This window comes from Grampus griseus (assembly GCF_964374135.1).
Source record: "Grampus griseus genome assembly, chromosome: 3".
In the NCBI taxonomy this organism is placed as follows: domain Eukaryota; kingdom Metazoa; phylum Chordata; class Mammalia; order Artiodactyla; family Delphinidae; genus Grampus; species Grampus griseus.
In genome coordinates, this window is record NC_139019.1 from 53,052,019 (window position 1) to 53,076,189 (window position 24,171).

The 24,171-nt window shown below is 40.1% G+C and overlaps 1 protein-coding gene across 4 annotated transcripts in view; it reads left to right on the forward strand.

Moving 5' to 3' along the window:
* MAST4 (microtubule associated serine/threonine kinase family member 4) overlaps positions 1-24,171 on the forward strand; it is a gene marked incomplete at its 5' end in the record, with an annotated part of 565,267 nt that overhangs the window by 517,622 nt on the left and 23,474 nt on the right. For all 4 annotated transcript variants that reach the window (XM_082651132.1, XM_082651135.1, XM_082651133.1 and 1 more), the window contains 9 exons: positions 1,396-1,463; positions 3,610-3,695; positions 10,080-10,288; positions 12,071-12,209; positions 13,545-13,677; positions 14,541-14,706; positions 16,578-16,679; positions 22,738-22,860; positions 23,063-23,175. In XM_082651132.1, coding sequence (XP_082507258.1) covers positions 1,396-1,463; positions 3,610-3,695; positions 10,080-10,288; positions 12,071-12,209; positions 13,545-13,677; positions 14,541-14,706; positions 16,578-16,679; positions 22,738-22,860; positions 23,063-23,175 — 1,139 coding nt within the window. The remainder of the gene's footprint in view (positions 1-1,395; positions 1,464-3,609; positions 3,696-10,079; positions 10,289-12,070; positions 12,210-13,544; positions 13,678-14,540; positions 14,707-16,577; positions 16,680-22,737; positions 22,861-23,062; positions 23,176-24,171) is intronic.

A 24,171-nucleotide genomic window follows, 5' to 3' on the forward strand; every position in this document is an offset into this window, starting at 1 on the left:
ATGACACCAAGAAAGCACACAGTTTGTACTGAGCTCATTTTTAATTCCCGAACTTCCTCTGTAAGTAAACTGGGATAGTGTCAATCTCCAGTTATTTTAGTTTCTGGAGTTAATTTTTCTCTAAAGACAACACTCCTTTGTTGCTTTGCTTCATGTGTTTTATGTGTAATCTCTCCCAAAAAAGGATGATTATATTTATAAGAACATGAATACATAAAATTCTGAGAGCCTAAGAAATAATATTAATGCACACAAAAATATGTAACTGAAAACTATAACTTTTTATTATACACGTTCGATTTTCAAAAATTTGAAAATTCAAATTACCTGTGATCCTACTACCACTTAGCAATAACCCCCTTTTAAAGTTTTGGAGAAAATCTTTTCATGTTCTTTTTTTTAGTAAAACATGTTTTGGTTTTTCTTAAGTGTGCATTGTTTGATAAAAATCAAAATGAATGGTAAAATAAATTAGGTTTTCTCATTTACTTATATAGACTTAAGGACGCATTCCAATGTAGGTTGAGCAAGGAAATGCTTTGTCTCTTAACTAGACCACTAGGGTAGAATTTAGGCTGGTGTCAAGCATGTGGCATCCAGCCTAGTACTGACTACTTTACATGATACAATTAATGGTAATAAATAACAATCAACATTCAGCGAGCACTTAATTTTCGTTAGTCAACATGCTAAGAGCTTTACATGCGTTATCACATGTGATACTCATAAAAAACTCCAAGAGATGAACAATATTGTTCCCATCTTACAGAGGAAGAACCCAAGGTTAAAAAGCCACTAGTAAGTGCTCTTAGTGGTGGCAACTCGAGTCTTTTCAACTCCAAACTCCTCTTAACAACTACCATTGCTTCCTTTCTGACAAGTTGTGGATTCTTATGTACTAGGAGGGCTAGCTCTCAGTGGACGTGAAGGAATGGAGCAAGGGATGCTCATGACAACTTGGGACTCATCTCTGAGCTGTAGTCAGTGCATCTCTGATGCCTGTCAGAGCCTGGGAAACTTGCCTCTCTTGAGTATCTGATTACAAGCATAATCATTGAGCCCCCAAACCCTTTCCAAACTGTGGTGATTGTGTCAGCCAGTGAATCCTGCTACCATGAGCAGAGACCCAGCTCTAAGTAGCTGTGTCTATGTGTTCATAAGAAATGGAGTTCTAGGAAAAAGGGCATGAAATGAACAATTTCAAAATATCAATATCAGTTGTTGGTTCTTGCCATGTTGGCATTAAGATTTTCTCATGTGTACTTTGGAGTATAGAGTAAATTCTTTTTTTAATATGGGAGACATTGTGCTTCTTTTGTTTTAGCATAGTACTCTTGTCTAGTTACAATGGTCCTATTTCTCTTAAACTTAGCTTTTTTTTTTTTTTTAATTTAGAAATGGCTCAGCTGGGAAACTATGATAGTGGGACAGCAGAAACACCAGAAACAGATGAATCGGTGAAAGTAAGTATCTTTCTCGATGAAATATGATGTTGGTTTTTCTGTTTATTAGCATGTGGAGATTTTGGCTGTGCTAATTACTTTATTTGTTCAACACATATTTATTGTGCTTCTATATGCAAGGCGCCAGGCATACAGTTTTAACCCCTCTCTTCAAAGAGAAACAAATTAATAAAGAGAAGTCATGCACAAAAAATCAAAATGAGAAACTTGAATAAGATCTATAAAGAAAAAGGGCCATGTGCTCCTGGAACATAACATAAAGAGATTTACCAGTCCAGAAAGATCTCCTAAGGAAAGGATACTCGAGATGTGAGAACTTACTAGGATGAGAAGGGGCAGAGGGAACATTCCAGGCCAAAGGACCATCATGTGATACAAGGGAGAGAGTATATCTGAAGGCTTAAGAGTGAGGGAGACCGTGCAGCCTAGAGAGCTCGGGTAAAAAGTGGACACAGACGTGCTTGCTGTTCATCTTTGTCAAATTGTTTCTTTCAAAGAACGGTGGGGGACTTCCCTGGTGGCGCGGTGGTTGAGAGTCCGCCTGCCGATGCAGGGGACACGGGTTCGTGCTCCGGTCCGGGAAGATCCCACATGCCGCGGAGCGGCTGGGCCCGTGAGCCATGGCCGCTGAGCCTGCGCGTCCGGAGCCTGTGCTCCGCAACGGGAGAGGCCACAACAGGGAGAGGCCCGCGAACCCAAAAAAAAAAAAAAAAAAAAGCTTAAATAAGGTAGTCTGTGTAAAATGGTTAGGACAGCTTCACATATGCTAAATAAATGATAGCTGTTTTTGTTAGTTTCATCATAACTGCCATAATTTTGAATGAGCTTAAGCTGAAGTTCCTTTGAGACATCCGAGGAGAGCCATCGAGCAGTCAGTTGTATATAAGGTGTGGGATCTTCCGGCCCTCAGAGGGAGAGTTTTTGGTGGAGGGTCTAGGTGACTTAGGAGTCATCCATAGGCATAGGTGAGGTCACTCAGGTGAGGAGGAGTTAATGAGACAAGAGGGCTGGTTCAGGGCCTTGTAGCTGGAGCTGTGGAGAGCAGTTGGAGTGGGGTGGCTGAACAAGTAAGGCGTCCCAGTCTTGGATTATGTTTTCTGAGGTGGGGTGTTGGCAGGTGATGAGTAGACCCAGGTCCTATGGCCAGAGGCCAAGGAGAAGCAGAGAAAGGAGCTGGTTGAAGGGAGGAGGTCAGGTAGCCCAGAGGCCAGGTTGTTGGCTGAGTTATCTGTGTAGATACGGAAGTCACTCAGGATGGTGAGAGAATGCAGGCACTGAGGACAGTGGGAAGCTCGGTCTAAATCTTCCAGAGGTGGTGGGGCAGCCGAGTGGGCGGGTGCCAGCCCTGAGTGGGGGAGGATGGCACATACCTCAGAGTCATGGGGTTTCTTCCAGAATTATGGGAAGGGGATTCTGGTCTCTGCGGAGGGAGCAGAACGACTCTTAACCCCCTGTCAGTGCTAAGATACGTGGGGCGTGAGAAAATTTTGTAAAACAAAACAAAACAAAACTTTGTTTATTCGTGTCCTTTGAACTAAACTTTTTAAAGAGCTATCTTTTTGAAAATTGGTGTGTAAACCATGGTAAGTAAGACTTACGGTGGATGGATGTAAAGAAAGACAGGCATGCTCTGCCTGCCTGTCTCATCTGTTGCCAACTACCTTTTCCAAACAGGAAAGGTTGCCACAGGAATGAAATGGACATGCCCTGGTCAGTGGCAGAGAGGCCACGTGATCCACCAACCCGTAGAGGGCCACTCCAGCCCATTCTTTTCCGATTGACTGAAACTAGAATTAAGGTTTGGCATTTTGGACTTAAATCTTAAAACTTTAAAAGACTAGGGTGAGGCTCACCTGAATGGTTTACAGAGGTAAATTAAAAATCAGGAATTTTCAAAAACGTGGTGCCTCTATCTCCTGGAAATGGTGTTCACTTAAATGAAACTGAGCCAGTCATGAGGAGTAGTTTATCGGCACTGCTGTGGAAAATTGAGCTTTAAAGCCGTCCCCCAGGTTCCTTTGGCTAGAATACTGCACTTTAACATATTAAACAATAGAGGATGCAATTCAAATATTAGTTATTTTACTGCTAAAATCATTTTCTTAAATTCTGAGCTATTTTGTAACATCCATATTTTGTCTCCAAGAGCTCTAATGCTTCCCTGAAACTTCGAAGGAAACCTCGGGAAAGTGATTTTGAGACGATTAAATTGATTAGCAATGGAGCCTATGGGTGAGTAATTCAGGAAAACTCTCTATTATATTTTAACACACCTGAGAAATATATTCTTCACATTGATCTTATGCCAAATAGATGTTGTTGGGGACTTGAGTTTTCAGATCACTGCTCCTTCATTGATGGGTATCAGGTGAAGCCCAAATCATTTTTCATTGGATACCCAATCAGAAAACATTTCAAGTGACCTGGGGGTTATTTTAGAGCATGGGAGAGGAAGACTTTAGAAAGTAAAAATTTCTAAAGTAAGGGAAAATTTTTGTATATGCCTGTTCTTATGTAGATACACATACACATCTGGATATATATATATATGAATATATATATATTCATTTATAGCATTTCTACTTGAGAATTAGCCAGTACTTCCTGTCTGACCAGCAGTCAACCTTGGGAGAGTAGCACTTTAATAAGAAGGCTGATTGAAAATTTAAAGCAACACACTTCTTTTAGTCTTTATATAACACCAGGATTTTTTTTTTTTTCAATTGAACTCTATGCTATAGTCCGACCACATTAGTGGAGCACCTTCCTTGATTCATTTTTATAGATACACGGTTTCCCTCTCAGGGCATAAGGTCAATACTGACAAGATCCCTCTGAGTTACTAATAGTTTGGAAGAGTAATTAATACACAAACTATGTCCTGATCCATTTTAGACAGCCCAGAACTCTAGTTTAATTAAGTATTAATCCCAATTCCATCCGTAGGTGGGCAGCAATAAACAATCCCGTAGACAGTTATTGCCATTTATAACACACACAGCAGATGAGATAGAATCGATTTTTGTTACGCCACAAGGGATGTTTCTCCTTATGGTGTTTTTTTCACCTCTAATATTTTCCACACCATTAACTTAGTGAAGAGCTTAAATATTTGTGAGTGCTTTCTATGCTCCACTGATTTGTTTTCAGGATTATGTCAAATGGCATATTTCCTGATGTGGCTTATAAATGCTTTCTGATGTTTTATTTTTACAATATTTTATTTCTGTTGAGGACCTCACTGAAACTCTTCTACCTAAGAAGATTGTTTCAGCATGCAGTTGTTTGTGGGTTTTGTTTATATATTATTGGCTTTTAGTCCTTTTTAGTTCTGGAGATCATCTGAGGATTTCTTGTCTGATCAGGGAAAAGACTGAAATTTGATTTAAGGGATCTGTGGGTTTGAGCACTGCTGGATTTTATTGCCTGTGGAATTCTGGCATGGGATTGTCTATGAAGCACCACTTTTATAAAATGTGGGCATATATCTTAGCAGTATTTGGAGTTCTAATTGGTTGAGTAAACTCATTTGTAGTGCAAATTAAACCACTGTATAGTAGATGAGGTATATCACACTTCGGGGAACGGTTGGGAATATACAAGAAGTTAAACAAGCTGTGAATCAGTAAACACCCAGGACGGAGGCCAAGTCATTAGTGGGCTTACAAGCTGCCTGTGGGAGCCTCTGCCGATCGGCCAAAACCTTCTTTTTTCTCTTTTGCTCCTTCTCCAAGTTAATCTCTCACTACGTTTCTGACAGATTTCCTCTACAATTTAATTATTTTTCACTTAAAATTTGAATGGAGCTACGCCCATTGGCCCACCTGATCAGGATGCTGATAGCGGGCTTCTGAACAGATGGATCACGTAGGTCCATGAATTGGAGCCGTGCGAGGCTTTTTGGGCATCCCTGTAGCCGAGTCCCTCGCTCACATCAGTGACTTAGAGCGACACCCGTTCTGTGACTTTTCAAATACCGGTTATGCTAGAAACTAACCCTTTCATTCGATAGAGCTGTATAACACGTCATGGTTTTTTCAACATCCTACTTAGTGACAATTCATGATTATAAAGCCAATTGGCCAATTGGAGAAGCACCCAATTTCCTTCTCTGTTTAACAGGTTTCAGATCCTGACTGGAAGTTGCACCTCCCTTCATGCCAACTTAGCACTTTGTAGAAAGCGAACACCTACTGTGTGCCAGGCGCTGGACTAGTCTCTTTATTCTCTTTATTTGTTCTCTTCTCACAAGCCCTTGTGAGGGGTTGATGTTACTTCCACTTAGACGTGGAGAAAGAGGCCCCCAAGCCTGGTCACACGTACTCTGACTGCAAGCAGAGCTCTTTTCTCCCTCTGAATATCGTTTATAACTCTTAGCCATCTTAATTAGGGTATAGAAATCCTTCTTCCATTGAGCGCTTCCACCTAGATTTTTAAATAACAATTTCGAATGTTTTCGAAGTAGAAGAATAAGATTGACCTAAAACTTTCTCAAGTAAGAAGGCTAAATTTGAGAGGCACAATGCTTCTTCCCCACTTCACATTGCTCTCTAGCCTTGCTGCCCTTTCTGCTTTTTTTAGCCCTCAAAGGACAGGGTCATTTACCTGAGAGACAGACTGACGGATGCTCCCTCTCGATAGCCTTTCCCCTCAGCTTCCCCCTAACACTTGCACTCTCCTTCCCACATGCGGATCTGCTCACTGGGATTCGTGTATCAGGCTCTCAGATTCATGCATAATTTTATATGCATGAGATGTTCACACTCCCAATAGGACTGATTCATTCTGCTCTAGATCCTGCCTGCTTCCGATTCCATTTCTCCCTTCCCCCGCCTCAGTTCTGCATGAGTGGAGTGATGCTTGGCTCCGCTGGCTGCCCCTCCCCATGCATCACCTCCCACCCTTGGGTCTTCCTATTTCACAGGGCGGGTCAGCGTAGGAAAAGAGACACAGAAGCCTTTTCAAGGGAAGCAACCCTTGAGGCCAGAAAACAGAGAAATGGGGGCCAAATTAGTTCAGTCTAGTTTTATAACCTTGGGCAGTTTGCAGCTCTGCTTAGCAGTGTTAGATGTCTGTCTGTCCCACTCTGTTTCTCTGTCTCTCTCTCTTTTTCAGCCTCTCCCTCCCCCTCTCTCTCTCCCTCTGCTTCACTCTCTGCTGACTTGAGTAGTTTAAGAACAGCAATTTATAAGGATGGAGGAAAGGAGTATGTGAGAGACAACACATATTACTAAATAAACACATTTCAGCATTAGAAATAATATTTCCAAAGCAGTACAGAAATGTAAAAACATAACAAAACAAACAAAAATGCAGCTACAGGGAATTCTAATTAAGTCTGGTTGACTTTTGCAACTTGATCGAGATACGTTTCTCCTGAGGAAATGGTATCTCAAGCTACCTATAGGATTAATTTCAACTGGTTTAGGTAAATTTCCCTAAGGATTACCTGATTATTTTCAGTACAATAGCAAGGGAAGACAGAAAGTCAAATCAAATTTTATGAATTGAAAATCTAAGAATAAAGATTGAAGGTCTTTTTACACAGTACCTAGTGTAGGTACTGGTCAAATTGGGTCGAGGTATCTTTCTCTTTTGTTCTTTCATAAAATCATGTACAACCCTATTCTTTTTCCTTCACCTCCTGTTGTTCTCAAACATATTGAGGAGCAGTTATTTATGTAAGAAATGGTGGAGCTTGGTTGAAAATCAAAATGGCAGCCTACTGATAGTCTAAAAGTGAAGTTAACAGTATCATATGTCTGGAGGTCCTCAGCCCTAAACTTACTCAATATTAAATATTGAAAGAAGTGATAGAAAGTGAGCTGTATTCCAGTTGACTCTCAAGAATAGGCAAGTGCTTATATAAAGATACTGGCTTTTTCCTTTTAACATTTTCAATTCTAAAGTTCATTTTAAAAAACAGATTCTGTATCTCAGGAATCCCTCTTCATGACAGTATCTGCCAATACATGTCTCATATGTGTAAGGGGAGGCCAGGTTCTTTTCTGTGCTCCCTTTGAATCTCTCTGTCCTGCTATCAGCTTCTGATTAGGAGAAGCTCAAGTGTCTTTGGATCTTGATTTTATCCCATCAGTAATTGGAAAAAGAAAAAAATTGTCGTAGCCTTTAATCTGATTCAGAAAGAATGAGTAGTTGGTAAATGAAAAAGTTCAAGTAGGAAATCACCAAAAAATGACATGTACTTTAAACATTTTAATTTAACCTAAATATATGTAAACTGACTAGCCTTTCGATGTAAGCCCTTTATAAGACAGCCAGTATAAACAATACTTATACAGTCATTCCTTGGTATCCAAGGGGTATTGGTTCCAAGACCCCCCTCAGATAACCAAAATCCACAGATACTCCTTTGCCTTATATAAAATGGCATCCTCTCATATATTTTAAATCATCTCTAGATTACTTATAATATCTAATACAATGGAAATGCTGCATAAATATCAATAGTTGCCAGTGTGGCGAATTCGAGTTTTGCTTCACGCAGTTTTCTGGATTTTTTTGTTTGTTTGTTTTTAATATTTTTCAATCCTCAGTTGATTGAATCTGAGGGTGCAGAAGCTGTGGCTATGTAGGGCTGACTGTACTATGTTGTTTGTTTCACACTTGTAGCTTTTTTACAGGTGAAGCAAGAACTGGAAGCAATCCGCCTAGATTTTTATTATTTTCTCGACGTTTGGAATCTTCTCACTCATACTAAATCAATAGGAATTTTATTTAGTAACTCACATTTATCAGTGCTTTCCCAAGCATTCCACTCAGTTTTCTTATAAACCACGGTGCTTTCTCTTTTCACACTCGTGTTTCATCAGTTTAAATATTTGTTTAAATTAGTCAGTCATGATATCAAGCCTAGCCAGAACAGGTGTGGAAATTAACCCGGCTGGTGGGAGCCCAAGTGTTTGGGAATCCTGAAGAGGATGCCTAGCCTCTGTGGAAAGCAGTAGGCACCCAGCCAGCCAGCTCCCTTGTCAGTTTGTTGTACAGTGGGAATAAGAGTACCAGGTTATTCCTCGAGTTCATTATGTGGAGTGTGGCTAAGACAGCTTTTTACTATACAGGGAAGGAAGAACTAGAAGGCCAGGGAAAAGAGGAGAGAGGAAAAGATGTAAAGATTAAAAAAAAAAAGAATGTTTAAACAGAGACCCCACAAATGTGTGATTTTGTGAGTGAAGGGAAAAGATGGATACAATGAGAAGACAAAGACGTACACACTTCAAAGAAAGATGAATTCCTAGTTGAACGCTTAAGAGGAAAATGTGAATATTGGTTAAACTGAGATTGAATATACTTAAGATTTATGTAAGGGGATCACTCTGACATATTGGTCCAGCAGGAGTATAGGGTGTCCTAGTCCCCTTCGAGTTCATTTTTTGGAGGCAATGAAAATCACTAGTGAAAAATGCATCTCAGATAACCCCTTGTTTAGGAAACAGACTACTGGGTGTACTTTACTATGATTGATAGCTTTTCAGGTAAATTTTTACTTAGTTGATCATCGCGTTTGTTTCAGGACAGCCTCGTACAACCTATTACACACTTCTAATGATGATAGCTCTTTAGGTAAATTATTAATTATTTGAGAATTGCCTAACCTGAGAGTTCAAACCTGTTGTCCCTTAATGATGAGATACGTGAGGAGTAACTTATGAGAAAAGGAGCCCATCCAAGACATTTTCTTTGTTGCTCATCATTTCCAGGTAGGGTTTGAAGGATCCTCCTCCAAATTACTTCTTTTCTCTACATCATTTGAAGCTTCAGGGAGTCCATTGTCTTTACCCAGACAGAATTGGTTCTGTAAAGTATTTGGAAGAGACTTTTGGCAGAAATTCCATGCAGCCTGCTCACTTTACAGTAAAGTTGCCAGACACCTCAGCTGTGGGTCACATGGACCAGAAATGCAGTGTACTCTGGACCCCCTTTTAGGTTGGGAAATGCATTTCCTGTTGAAACAGGCATAGGTGTAACTCATGCCGAGGTCTGTAGTGAAGAAATATGCTACTCTCTGTAGCAGGGAGGGCAGCCTCGTATGACCTGTTACATACTTCTTATTTATCTAGAAAGTTCATGGGAAGTAAATTACTCTCAAGTTGGAAGTCAGCTACTTTAAGAAGCTATAGTCTATGGTCCCTTTTTGTAGATCCCATGAGTATCATATAGAAAATTATTGCTTTAGTCAGTTGTGAAAAAATGCCTAATAGATATCTAATGCTAGAAAGGATCTAGCTCAGAATATGTATGTACTTTTGTTCATTGTTTTCCTGTTTTAATTTATATATCGGATTTTGTTCTGTTATAGAAAAACTGAAAACAACAGCTAGCTATTGGAAAGTAGCTCACTCTGGAGACTGTCCATTTTCTTCAGTGAAATGAATTTGCCTTACGTGTGACCTGTAACTTTACTGAAAGAATTTTTTAAAAAAATCAATTAGCCAAAGGGCTTGGGCCTGGAACGGAATGTTTGTAGTTGCCAGCATAGCTTATGTGGGCTGAATCCCGGCTATCACGTGAATGTAAAAACAAAAAAACAGTGGTATACTGTACCCAGAAACATCCCCTCTTCCTTTGAACCCCAACTCTTGTGCTCCTTTTCAGGGCAGTCTATTTTGTTCGGCATAAGGAATCGCGGCAGAGGTTTGCCATGAAGAAGATTAATAAACAGAACCTCATCCTCCGAAACCAGATCCAGCAGGCCTTTGTGGAACGGGATATCCTGACTTTTGCAGAAAACCCTTTTGTTGTCAGCATGTATTGCTCCTTTGAGACCAGGCGCCACTTGTGCATGGTCATGGAATATGTCGAAGGTGAGTCACTCTGACACAGAGAACATGACACCTGTACCCAGAAACCACTGGCTCGTTTGTGCAGCTGACGCTTTCTGTACTTGTGCCATACAATGGTTGTATCCACGTAGGAACCAAGGCCAGGCAATTAGATGGCTGTCTTCCCAGTCATTATCTTCCCATAATTGCTTGTAAAGGGCCAACTCTACTATAACAAAGGGAAAATTAGTGCTATTTGGAAAAAGGTTGTTTTCCCTTTTTAATAGCTTTTCATCCTAAGCACCTCCTCTCAATTGGTCATTAAAGTTAGAATATAGGTGATGGGATTTTTCCTACTCATTTTTATCACATATCATAAAAACATTCATTACAATGGATCTTCGTAAGGAAAGTATTAAAAATATGTCCTTTTTGGTGTATGGTATGAAATTAAAGATGAGTTAGGAGAAAGATACATTCAAGAAAATCTAACTTCTAATCTAAAAAAATAATATAAATCAACTTATTTACAAAAGAGAAATAGATTCACAGACATAGAAACCAAACATGGTTATAAAGGGGAAAGGGGGGGTATAAATTAGGACTATGGGATTAACAGATAGACACCACTATGTATAAAATAGATAAACAACAAGGATTTAGTGTACAGCACATGGAACTATATTCAGTATCTTGTAATAACCTATAATGGGAAAGAGTCTGAAACTGTATACCTGAAACTAACACAATATTATAAATCAACTATAGTTTAATTTTTAAAAACTAGCTTTTTTTTCTTTTGGAAGTTTGTGGTCTACCTTTTAAATGTTCCAAGTAATCTTATTTCCGTCAATTTTACATGAAATTTTTGAGTGTTTCCATAGCCATGACTTACTGACATAAATAAAGCTAATAAAATGAATAGATAAGCAAGGGCCAAAACAGTTTTCTTTTTTTAAAAAATTTTAGTTTATTTATTTGTTTATACAGCAGGTTCTTATTAGTTATCTCTTTTATACATATTAGTGTATATATGTCAATCCTAGTCTCCAAAACAATTTTCAAAGCATCTAATTTAAGCCCTTGTGATTGTTTGAACAGAATCCCAAAACTTATAACTTAACGAACCGTTAAATATTGTTTTCATTTTGCAGATGAATGAACTGAAACCCAAGAAGGGGTTTCACTAGATTTTTAGTGGTAGATACAGGACAAAAACATAACTTGCCTGATTTCCACCCATTGTTCTTTTCACCACACCAGTACTTTGCTTTATTAACTTTTGTTAGTTATTTTAACAACAATAATTAACGTTTATCACATGTTTAATATGTGTTGACAGCATCCTGAATTCTTTACACAGATTACCTCATTTAATCCTCACAATAAAAGGGATGACACTATTCATATCCTGATATTACAGCTGAAAGAACCAAGACCAGCTTGCCTAAGATGTCCCCACCTGTAAGAGTCAGAGCCGGAATTTGAACTCAGGCAGCCTGATTCCAGAATCCATGTTTTTAAATGGTTTATTTTAAATCATCACGCTGTTCCTAAAACACATCATCAGTTCTTCAACATTTAGTTTTACTTCAGGCCAAATCTGCTCTCTCATGAGCAGCGCTTCTTAAATAAAAGTCTGTATTTTCTCCACACCACATCATAAGTAGAAACATGATTACTTAACACAGTCTCCACTTACGAACACGATCGACTATGTCTATGGATAGAGACCATTCTACTTGGAAATTCTGCAGTCTAAACTGGCGGTCTTTAATCCCAGCTGATACTATACCTGCTAAGTCTTTTTCTTGTGTTTTATAGGAGGTGACTGTGCTACCTTAATGAAGAACATGGGTCCTCTCCCTGTTGATATGGCCAGGATGTACTTTGCTGAGACAGTCCTGGCCTTGGAATATCTACATAATTATGGAATTGTACATAGGGATTTGAAACCAGACAAGTATGTACACTGATGAAATATGTCTTTTTTTTCACACAATACAAAAGTGTTTATGTCTATAAAAATGTTTTCTTTTAATGCTGCTTTGTACATTTTTAAATTCTCCCATAATGTTCCCAAATGAGTTATTTTTAGCAGTATACATGATGATTTTTGTATAATCTTTTTAAAGGCTATGGTGTTTACAATAGCAGCTTATAAGAAACAAACAAACAAAAAAAGAGTATTAAGCCAGGGTTAGTTAATTTATTTTTAGTTTTTCTTATTATGTAAATAATAGGTACATAGAATGCTATGAGTTGTTTTCTGGATAGTTTCTGCGTTTAGAATGATACTTAGATAATTTTTTCTCCCCCAAGATGATATCCTTTATATTCTATTTAGTTTTTTATTTAATTTTTAGTCTATGTGGAGTTCATTTTGGTGTCTGATTTGAGATACAGATAGACTATTTTTCCCCAAATGACTAGGTATTCATCTTGACACCATTTATTAAATGTTCCATGCTTTCTCCACTAATCTGAGACACCTCTAGAAGTATTTCTTATTAATATGTAGAGCTTTTAAGTGTGCCAAAATTTTATAAAATTAACTTACGCTCATTACAGAAAATTTGGGAAGTACAAAAAGAAAAAACTTCATTCACAACATTCCCAAACGAAGACAGCTATTAGAATTTTGGCATGCATCCTTCCAATAGCTTTATTTTTTTTAATTCCTCCTTTAATTTTTTAAATAATGAAAATTTTCTTTGCCACTTAAAATGAAAAAAAAAATTAACTGTAAATTCATAAAGCTTTCAAATGTGAATTCTTTGCGTGTATAAGACACGTAGGTCTTGTGCTTAGTGAGTAGACACTTAAGTTCGAGCCAGAAGTTGAAATCTGAAACAATGCTACATTTTTCTTCCAGGTTCTTTATCTTTTGTCTCATTTGAATCACGGATTGGTTGCTTATGTTAGTTACTGATGTGTGACGTGGGATTATCAGTAGCCCTTTCTCAGCTCTTTTCTTATTCTGGAAATGGAAAGGTGTCAGAGTTCCATACTTGAATTTTTCTGAGAGCTTCAAGTTGTAAATGATGCTGTATGTGACATCTCCAAGGAAGATGGGCTGAGCCCGGTCTCTGGCCTTCCCTTGTGGATTACTTTCAGCCTCCAGATACACATATTTAACATCTTTGTATGACTTCACCTCTTTGCAGGCTGGGTTGTGTGATAAGATCGATACCTATATATTACATAGTCTTATCAATTCACAGTGGGAGGGAGAAAAGTAAAAACAAAAAATGAGCTTCAAAGTGAGTGTTGTGATATATGTCCTTCTGCTTCACAGTTTGCTGGTCACCTCCATGGGGCACATAAAGCTGACAGATTTTGGATTATCCAAGGTGGGGCTAATGAGCATGACTACCAATCTTTATGAGGGTCATATTGAGAAGGACGCTCGAGAGTTCCTGGACAAACAGGTAAGCTTGCGTGCTGTTTGGCTCCAGAGAGAAATACAAAGTGCAGTGTTGACAGTGCAATTCAGAATCAGCTCGCCTAGGCCATCTTGACATTAGTGCTGGGGCTTTAGATGTCTATATAAGCCTTACGTTTAATAAAGCGCAAATTGCTTCCATTTTTCTCCCTGGGCCTCTTTGAAATGTCGGTCCCTCCACATTCCTCCCTCGACATTATGGTCTATTAGTAAGACAAACGATCTAACTGTACACAGGTGAGAGTGTGAGAGAGACAAATGGAAAAACTGTTTTCGTAAGGAATTCGGGAGTCTCAGTAGAGTCCTCATGAAACTCATGATGCGTTGTACAATCACAGGTGCCAAACTCCGAGCCATGGCCCATTTCCCTTTAAGCATGCCTCATTACCATGTGCCCACAATCTGTTCATTGTACAGTTACTTAAGGTGAACACATCTCAACTGTCAGCCTTTTATGAAGTAACCAGGATGTGAATATATTTCAGTCATATAAATACTAAAACTCTCTCTGATAGTGACAGACGAAAACATGCAGTATTATTTTAAATCCAGGGATTACAAATGTTTTTGTAAAGTAAGTAAAACTACTCAAATTTGAAATTAGACATTACACACAGTTTCACATTAGAGCAGCATTTTAAACTTTGCTTTTTTTGGTATTTTAAGTAATTCATTGCTTTTGGTATGATAGATACCGACTTCGAATCACTGTTCTTAAATTCTTTGTCCATGCGGTTCCATGCGGTTGAGCAGGTGCACTCTAGGCAAAATAATTGATATTTAGCCATCTTGCTCATTTTAATTCATGTCTAATATTCTAATTATTCTGATATTGCAATCATCTTTTAGGTCTGTGGCACACCTGAATACATTGCACCAGAAGTGATTCTGAGGCAGGGCTATGGGAAGCCGGTAGACTGGTGGGCCATGGGGATTATCCTCTATGAATTTCTGGTTGGATGCGTGCCATTCTTTGGGGACACTCCAGAAGAGCTATTTGGACAAGTCATCAGTGGTAAATATTGTCAGCAGTTATCTCTAAGCCGCTGTTGGGAAGCAGCTATTTAATGTAATTCTGGGGAGTATCACTGTTTTTACTAAAAAGTTAACCTTTATCAAAGGGTTTAGCCAACAAATTAAAAGAACTCACTCATCATAGCACATAACTGACTTTCACAATCTCAAGAGAGCAATTTGTGTCGGGAATTGATCTGGGGAAGTTTTGTTAACATGGAATTTGGAAATGTACTAGCAATGTGACCAATTTTTATGGTGTACTTTTTCTGCAAAAGAAATTGGTGTGGGATTTGCAAATGATTTCACTGCTGTCCAGTCTTCCTTTCCATAGTAGGAAAGTTGCACCAGGGAAGAAAAGGTTAACATGGGTAACATTTACACAAATGGGAAAAATGGCTATTGGCACAGTGAAGAAATTAACAAAAATGTAATAAACCCTAAAACAAATGTCTACCAAATAATAAATAATGAGAATGGGGAGGAAGCAAATTTAATCCACAGATTGTTAATGATTTCATTGGTAGTTGTTATGGTGTAATGTTATTTCTTAACAGCTGTTCATCTTTCATTTAAATTCAGTAACCTTTAGATCTTAACCTGCAAGCTGACCCTAACTATTGTTGTGTGGCTTGTGGCAAAACTAAATGATAATTAAATAGGCTTTATTACTACCCTACCTGCTGTTTTTATAAATTTCCCTGGAGCAGAGATCAAAAAGGCCTCTCTTCCTCAAAGTTTGTCAGTCATCACTCACATCTTCATCACCTACCTCTGGTCCATTCTGGACTGCGCTTAGAGTGTCCAACAGTGGAAATAGGGGGACAATTCCTTTTGGTATGAGGAGCCTCTTAATCACAGCATTATTTTCCATCATTGATTTTGCGAGCCAGGCATATTTGTAAATTTTAACAAAGTAGATTTGTGAGTCGCCCACAGTGTATAACCCTTTTATACAATATCTGAGCTCTTTATGGATTTATAACTAGGCTGTTTTCTGATATATCAAGGATGAATGGCAAAAGGAATCAACTGTTTAATTAACACAAGCAGCAAATGCTGGCTTTGTTCTCCCGATGCCTTATGGCTCAGATGCATATTCATGTTCTATTTTCCAAATCAGATTTAAACTGCAGCAGAGGAAGCTAGAGGCAAGCACATGCAGAAATAACTCATGTTTTTATTGCATTCCCATGCACACAAGCATGCACACCTATCTTCAGGCAAACTCCTTTAGAATGTAGAACATATTCTAATATTTATGACAGATTTTAAGTACTTCCATTACTACAATTCCTTGGCGTTTTTTTTTTTTCTTCTTTTTCTTCTTCTTCAGTCTTAGCATTTTGACCTTTCCTTTCTCTGGAAATGGTTATCTTTACAAAATTATTTTTTGCTTCTTGGACCTGAAGAACCCTGGGGCTGTGGCCAGGTTCTCAGTTGAGGATGATGGTAGAAGAGAAACCCTGACTCCCCATGATCCCTGGATGGGCGATCGCCTAAAACACAGAAGTTCAGAGTTTACGCTATATTGAGCCCTCTTAATAACTAGAGGACCAATTAGCAGTGACCCAGTTCTACCAAAGAAAAGTGAATCAAAAAGGCAGATGAGAGGTACTGCTCATTGAAGTGTTCTCTCCCTGCCTTGTTGACAGCTGTGCTATTCATATCTTGTGCAACAGTGCTTCTCGGACTTGACTGGGCCTAGGAATCAACTGAAGGTCTTGTTAAAAATGCAGATTCTGAGTCAGCAGGTCTGGAGTGGGGCCTGACATTCTGCATTTCTAACAAACTCCCGGGTGATGTCCACGCTGTTGGGACGTGGACCAGCCTTTCAGCAGTGAAGTCGTAAACTACTTTTCTTCCTCTTAGATGAGATCAACTGGCCTGAAAAGGATGAGGCGCCACCACCTGATGCCCAGGATCTGATTACCTTGCTTCTCAGGCAGAATCCCCTGGAGAGACTGGGAACAGGTTAGAGCACATACGTTTTCATTTTGCTAATATGCAGGAAATAATGTCAATGTGGAGCACTCAGAGGTTTGTGTTTTTGTTTTGTTTGTTGTTTCCATAGGAAACATCTGTTGCTTGATGTAGACTATGACTACAATATGTTATAACAATAACATTTTGGATTTTTTTTTTCCTGATTCAGAGTAGTAGGTACGCTAAGAGGGTTGGTGGCCGTTGTTTGTCTTCTTTTGTTGTTGTTTTTCTTCTTTTTGGCAAAGCAGAAATTATTCTTAATTTGTTTCAGCAAATAAAATGTCTCTGGAAGAAAACCTCAGGGGCACATGTAACTCTTCTGTCCTGAAAAGTGTGGATCTTAACAGTTTGAAACAGAGGATTAGGGATGTGGAGGTTTTTTTGTTTGTTTGTTTGTTTGGGGTTGTAAAATATATAGATTCCTAGAAGGATCTGACCCAGCAGTTACTGTCTGCTGGCTTTGAAACAGGTTATCGGTACCTGAACTGATTATTGGAAATGAGTGCCTGGGGTTGATCCGCACCATGGCCCAAGAAAGAGGATTAGAAAACATTGACTTTCAAGATTAAGGAGAGAGTAGATTTATTTCTTGCTGATTATTTTTCCTGACTGTTCTGCCTCCAGTGTTTTGTTTTTTCCAGCTCTTTTTCCTTTTCTTCCTTATATTCTGAATAGAGAGACTTAGAGATCCCAGTCCAGAGTTCTAGCCAACCCCAGTATGTGAATTTATCTAGATGAGACTAAATAATAAACACATATAACATACACGCACGCACACACACATACGACACACACCACACACATACACTGTATCGATAAAAATTTTCATCAGTGAAAATTGTTGACTTGATGGGTTGTTTACTCTGAGCTGTTTCATTCTACCTGGTTTTGCTAGAAAGATCGGAAAATACTGACGAGATCATTCTCTCACCCAGCTTTTCCAAGGCCAAAATCATTTGCAGTAGCTCCAAATATATATCTTATATTGCTCTCCACTTTTGCTCACAGCTTCCCCAGTTGGAGAGCTCAGTTCTTGCTTAAGTATGGAATGCTGTGCTACCTAGAGGTTATGATGATGCATTAAAACCCCTGGGCCCAACCTTTATTTTGTAAATAAAGTTTTATTGAAACACAGCGATGCTGTTCAGTCACATACTGTCTATGGCTGCCTTCATGCTACTCTGGCAGAGTCGAATAGTCATGAACAACTAACTGCATGACCTACAAGGCCTAAACTTTCTGGCTCGACAGAAAACTCTTGAAGACCCTGCATTAGAGAATCCAAGAAGTTTTGGGTTTGTTTTTTTTTTTGGCCGTGCCATGCAGCTTGTGGTCTGTCAGTTCCCCAATGAGGGATCGGACCCGGGTCCACAACGGTGAAAGCTCATATCCTAACCACTGGACCGCTAGGGAATTCCCAAGAAGTTTTAAAATCGGGACTCAGTTGGCAAAACTCCTTTGAGTTTCATACTGGAATACCATGTGTTTTTTGCCTTTTTCAGTGGACGAGTGGGCCTTTAACTAGGAAAGGCAATATAATGGGACTTAAAGGGATAAACTCCAGAGTCAGATTGCCTGAGTTTAAATCTCAGCTGTGTGACCAAGAGCAGGTTGTTTTCCCTTGTGTGCCTTACTTCCTCATCTATAAAATGGAGCTGATAGCAGCACTATGTCCCAGGATTTTTGTGAGGATAAAAGATCATCGACTCTGGCTCTTAGGACCAGATGTGACACTGCTGCGGTATTATCATTTTTATTTTTCTGTGTATATAATCTCTTGCTTTCCCCTTTGGACATATGAGATTTAGAAATTGCGGTGGTGCCCCTACTTCTGGGCTGACTGAACTCTGTGAACAGAATCCTTTATATTTCTTGTCGCCCTGTTTGGTTTTCCTCTTGTCTGAAGTGACTAGTGAACTGGTTATTTCCCACCGTCTGTGACCTGCAGTTAGATTTGCTTTATAGTTCAAGAGATAAGAGTAGCTGTCCAAGAATGGGTGTCAAGGCTCTGTGTGGGGCAGCGTTTTGAGGGGTGATTTTACTCACTTGAGCCAAATATGAGAAACAGTGGCATTTTAAGATTGTCCTACAACAATACAAGTATCTATTTGTATATCCTAATCAGCTGTCCCGGGGGAGTGTTGTCCTAAGGTAGGGCTAAAAATATACTGGAATCAGCACACCCCCTAAAGAGTTCCCTTCAGTGTTCGTGTGTCACTTTGGAGAGTTTTCCTCCTTAGTATTCTGCCCATTTCCGTCCTCTTTAAGAATATGGGGACACTTGATTCGGCTTTACTTAACAAGACAGGGCTATGAGGGTGGTCAGTACATCCATGCTTATAGATTATACGCTGCAAGTTATCTCTGCACATTTTCTGCTTGACCGCTGCTTTTGGTCTTTTCAGGGTTTGACAGATTGAGAAACAAATCTTCTAGCAGAAGCTCAAAAGAGACATTTAAAAGACCCTGCCCAAGCTCTTAGCATTGTCAAGGAGAGCTTGTCAAACAGGCAGGTCCAACGTGACAGGTCCCAGTAGGGCCCGGAGAACGAGGCTGAGAATCTCGCAGGCTTGCCATGCTGCTTCCAATGACAGCATTTTGGATTTAATGCATATTTAGCGGGCAAAATAATGCACCGTGAAAATGTGCAAGTGCGCATTTGCCCGAGAGACTAGAGAGACTGAGAAAAGGAGTGTGAAGAACATAATGGATGTTTAAGAAGCGTCTATGAAGGGAGAGGAAAACTCAAAGGAGAACATTAGTGCCAAAGCATAACTTGCGATTTGGGACCTTGTCATACTTGAACTCGACTGTTGAACTTGCGGAGTGTTGAGTGGCAGCCAGGTTCACTGGACTTGAGAGCTGCTCAGATGTGACTGACTCCCACCCATGAGCCAGCTGGGAGGTTGTGAGTCATTTCTTTATTGCCCAGAGTCTCAGTTTCCTAATCTATGGAAATGGGCATGTTACACACCTCGAGGGATTATTGTGAGGATTGAGTGCAGGCATGTTTATGAAGGTATCCAGTACATTAACCTAGTGCATAACAGGAGCTCAAGAAATAGTCACTTTCCCTTCCCTTCCTGGTGAATTCTTACAGTGAGAGCTGACATGTGCATGAGTTCCTGTGTCTGATGATTTGTATTTGGCTCGTAAAGCCATCATCTATATCATACCAACGGTTTAGCCCAGAGTTAATTTTTCCCCAGTGTGTCCATTTCATTCTTTTGCTCCCCATCTCTCCAAAAGTGCATGAGAAACATGACCCAGTGAGAAGCAACTGCTTCTCAGTGGGGCACAAAGGCCAAAGGGTGAGAGCTGTGCACGGGGTCGCCAGTGGGCTGGGGCTCCTTGGGGAGGACCCATTTGGCACTCCTCACAAAGAGGAAGCGAATGCTCTCACCGACGTGGGTGGGTCCCAAAGGTTAGCAGGTCGGGGAGCAAAAACTCCGGATATTGTCTGGAAGTGTCTTTCGAGCCTTTTGGTCTAGAGAACTATGCTTTTCTGGGTAAAGCTGAATGACCTGGGCGTGTCAGAGCTGTCCTTTGCTGTGGCAGCTGAAGTCATAGTCATCGCTGGATAGTGCATGGTGGGCCACTAAGTAGGGTTTGACTCTTTGGACCTCAGTGTCACTGGCACAGTGAGGGAGTTGGATAGATAAATATTTAAGCCCTTTTAACTTCTCCAGGAAAAGATCACTGGAAGAAAATGTCCCTGGCAGCTGTGTTTGAGGATGTTGATTGGGATAGAAGAGAACCAGGATACATGGAGACTGGGGTTGGACTGGGCAGAGGTGCTGGGGAATTGGCTGTTTGGCTGTGTTCCCCAGGATCGGCAGTCGAGAATCCATTTGTAAACTGACTCGAGAAAGATGGCAGGGTAGAATCCAAACTGAAACATGCCTCCCCCTTATATGGCCTGTGGCGCTGTGGCACTGAGGATGGACCTGGGTGTTTTTAGACAGACCTCAGCTCAGCCCCTCTAACCCTTACTCACCTAGTAATCTTGGTCCAGTATGCTTTACTGCTTATTCACTTTCCCCATCCAAAAACGGAGTTGACAATACCTACTTCGTGGGGTTACTTTCAGTGGTTTAATTAAAAGAAGCAATTTCCTCTAGCATCTAGTGTAATACTAGTCAAAGTTGTCCCTCAAATCACAGCTGCTAATGCTATTGCTGTTGGGATCAACATCAGACTTGAGTATTATGCTATAAACACGGAAAAAGCCTGGCTGGAATTCTATATGAAGATGCTAATCAAATGCTTTGTAAAGAACCCATTCTCCCTTTTGGGGGGTGATTTTTCCACTTTGTTTTTTTCTCTCTGTTCCATTGCCTTCAGAACACCGGTTTCCCCTGGCTGGGTTTAGAGCTCTAGCCAGCCTGCCCCTGGTGCTCATGGGGCCCAGTGGGGACAGAGCCGCGTCTTTTTACAGACAGCTCCCCAGCCCCAAGATCCAAGCCCATTTTTCATTCAGATTCAATTTCTCATCCTATTCCTTTTGTACCCCACTGAGGACAGGGCGAGAAGCATGAGTGACAGCTGTATTAAAGAGGCATTTGCAACACACATCGAGGGGCATCTCCTGGTAGGGAGGCTGATTAGACCCTGGCACTAGTCTTGCAAGAAATCTCTCCTTCTGGAATTGTTTGAAGATTGATTCTTCCTTATCTCCCCCATCAATAGTGTGCATGTTGGTGGCAGGGCGGGGGTCTGATTTTCATGCTGGGATTTAATAAAATGTGTACCTTCTTCTCTTTACGTGAGGGATAGTGTAATATTTTGATGGGGCCTGCCCTTGCAAAATCTCTCTTTAAAATCATGAAGTGAATTAAGAATATCGTTTCACTGAACTGTGCTGTAATGCTAACTTGGCAAAAAGAAGCCTAAAACGTAGGGATTGTGATTGATGTTCATCACATGTGTTATAAATCTATCAAACAGGTTTGCCAGTTTCTTTTTCTCCTTTCTTTAATTTATTTTAATTTATTTATTTTTAACACCTTTATTGGAGTATAATTGCTTTACAATGGTGTGTTAGTTTCTGCTTTATAACAAAGTGAATCAGCTATACATATACCTATATCCCCATATCTCCTCCCTCTTGCATCTCCCTCCCATCCTCCCTATCCCACCCCTCTAGGTGGTCACAAAGCACCGGGTGATCTCCCTGTGCTATGCGGCTGCTTCCCACTAGCTAGCTATTTTACATTTGGTAGTGTAGATATGTCCATGCCACTCTCTCACTTCATCCCAGTTTACCCTTCCCCCTCCCCGTGTCCTCCAGTCCATTCTCTATGTCTGCGTTTTTATTCCTGTCCTGACCCTAGGTTCTTCAGAACCTTTTTTTTTTTTTTAGATTCCATATATATGTGTTAGCATACGGTATTTGTTTTTCTCTTTCTGACTTACTTCACTCTGTATGACAGTCTCTAGGTCCATCCACCTCACTACAAATAACTCAATTTCATTTCTTATTATGGCTGAGTAATATTCTTACTTAAGAATCTGTAGTCCACAGAATATAATTCCTACCAATGTTAATGAGCAATCCAATAAAATCAAATGTTAACCGTTATATACTATTTAGGGAAAATTCATCTTTATTAAAACCTTACCTCCAGAGGGAATATTGCGTGAACACATTTTGCACCTTCTTAGGTTTTTTGGGGGTTTGTAATGAGCAAGTCTGCTTTGGGCCAGTGTGTGTCCACGTCCCCAGGTTCATCACAATGGGATTTTAAGTGGCCACATTAACCTTTGAAAAATAGAGGAAGTCATGGAAGAATTAACAAAGAAAAACTGTGCCGTAGCAACTGCTGTTAGCAAAATCAAATCTCCTGCTGATAAATTATGGAAGAATTTTTGGAGGTTTTTGTTGTAGAATGAAAAAGATTTCTCTGACTTCTTTAATTCTCTCTTGATAGAACTTTTTTTTGTTTTTCTTTTTTTTTGGTTGTTCTTTGAAACCGATTCTTACCTTTGCTGGGAGGATCATTTAACACGTTTCCCTCTGTCCTTCCCCTCCACTCCCTACCCCAAGGTGGTGCGTATGAAGTCAAACAGCATCGATTCTTCCGTTCCTTAGACTGGAACAGTTTGCTGAGACAGAAGGCAGAATTCATTCCCCAACTGGAATCCGAAGATGACACGAGTTATTTTGATAGTACGTGCATTATCTGACGTAAAACATGATTTGGCCTTTACTTTGTAGAAAATCAGCTCTACTTTTGGTAGTACCTTCCAGTCTTGAACGCATGGGTTCTGAAACCTAATGCTGCTTTGATATAAAGACTCATAATTAAAATATCTAAATTAAAAGCTGAAAATCTGAATAATTGGAACTGTTTCCAAACATTTCCCTGTAGCGCGGTCAGAGAAGTACCATCATATGGAGACTGAGGAAGAAGATGACACCAATGACGAAGACTTTACTGTGGAAATAAGGCAGTTTTCCTCATGTTCACATAGGTTTTCTAAAGTAAGTAAAATATGGCATAAACATAGAAGGTCTCTGGGAGAATCTCCTACTGGTCGGATAGTTGGTGCCTTAAACAGCTGCACAGAATTGTAACAACCCCATGCAGTGTTTGGGGGCTTGAGATTTTTTTCGGGGGGTGGGTAATGACCCCACCATCTTGATAATCCAGAGTCCCTACCACCCTGCTGGAGTATATTCCTCTGTTTCATGATCCAAAGGTTAGTATCTTTTTTCTTTGAGGCAGAGACTTGCCTTCATAGTCATTATTGGAGTACCTGATACCATTTACATGCTGTGGTCTAGCTCAGTGCTGCCGGGCCTTGGAGGCCTCCTTCCATTTCTTTCATCTTATAGTGAAGAACGTTGAGCTCACTGTGTGCAGAGCCCTCTTCTAGTATCCCATGGAATACAACACAAAGGAGAAAGCTCGGTCCTTGACATAAGCCCAGACACTTGGGGACAGTTGATTGCGGAATGAGAAAGTCTCTTAACCGATGATAAGAAAGTGTAAGTTATTATATTAAAGGGGCAGTAGGAAGCCAAGCTAGAATTTTGGAAATGGTAGAAGATAAAATCCACATTGGAGAAAGATGCTTTTTCACTGGTAGTGGTAAGGTTTAAAAGACAAACAAAACGAAGACACACCTGATAGTCCTGAGATGGGGGGGGCAGGGCCCAAGGAAGATAGAAATGAACCTAGAGGGCATCCTGCCTTCCTTTTGCTATTTTCAGTAGCGATGTATTTTCTGTTGCCATGGCATTTTGCATGATTATTGTGAAGCTTTTCTATAGCACTGAGTGATTTTAAAGTGTTCCGTATCTTTTTCTGAGTGACTGCCCAGGGTGCATCTGCAAATTGGCTGGCACTGCCCTCCCCATTTATAGGAAGGACATGGAGAGGTAGGGATTTCCCGGGAGGGAAGGTGCAGGTCTGGCCCAGAGCCGGGACAGAAGCTTTGATAACACAGAGTGTGGGGTTTCCCAGTACTTGTTCTC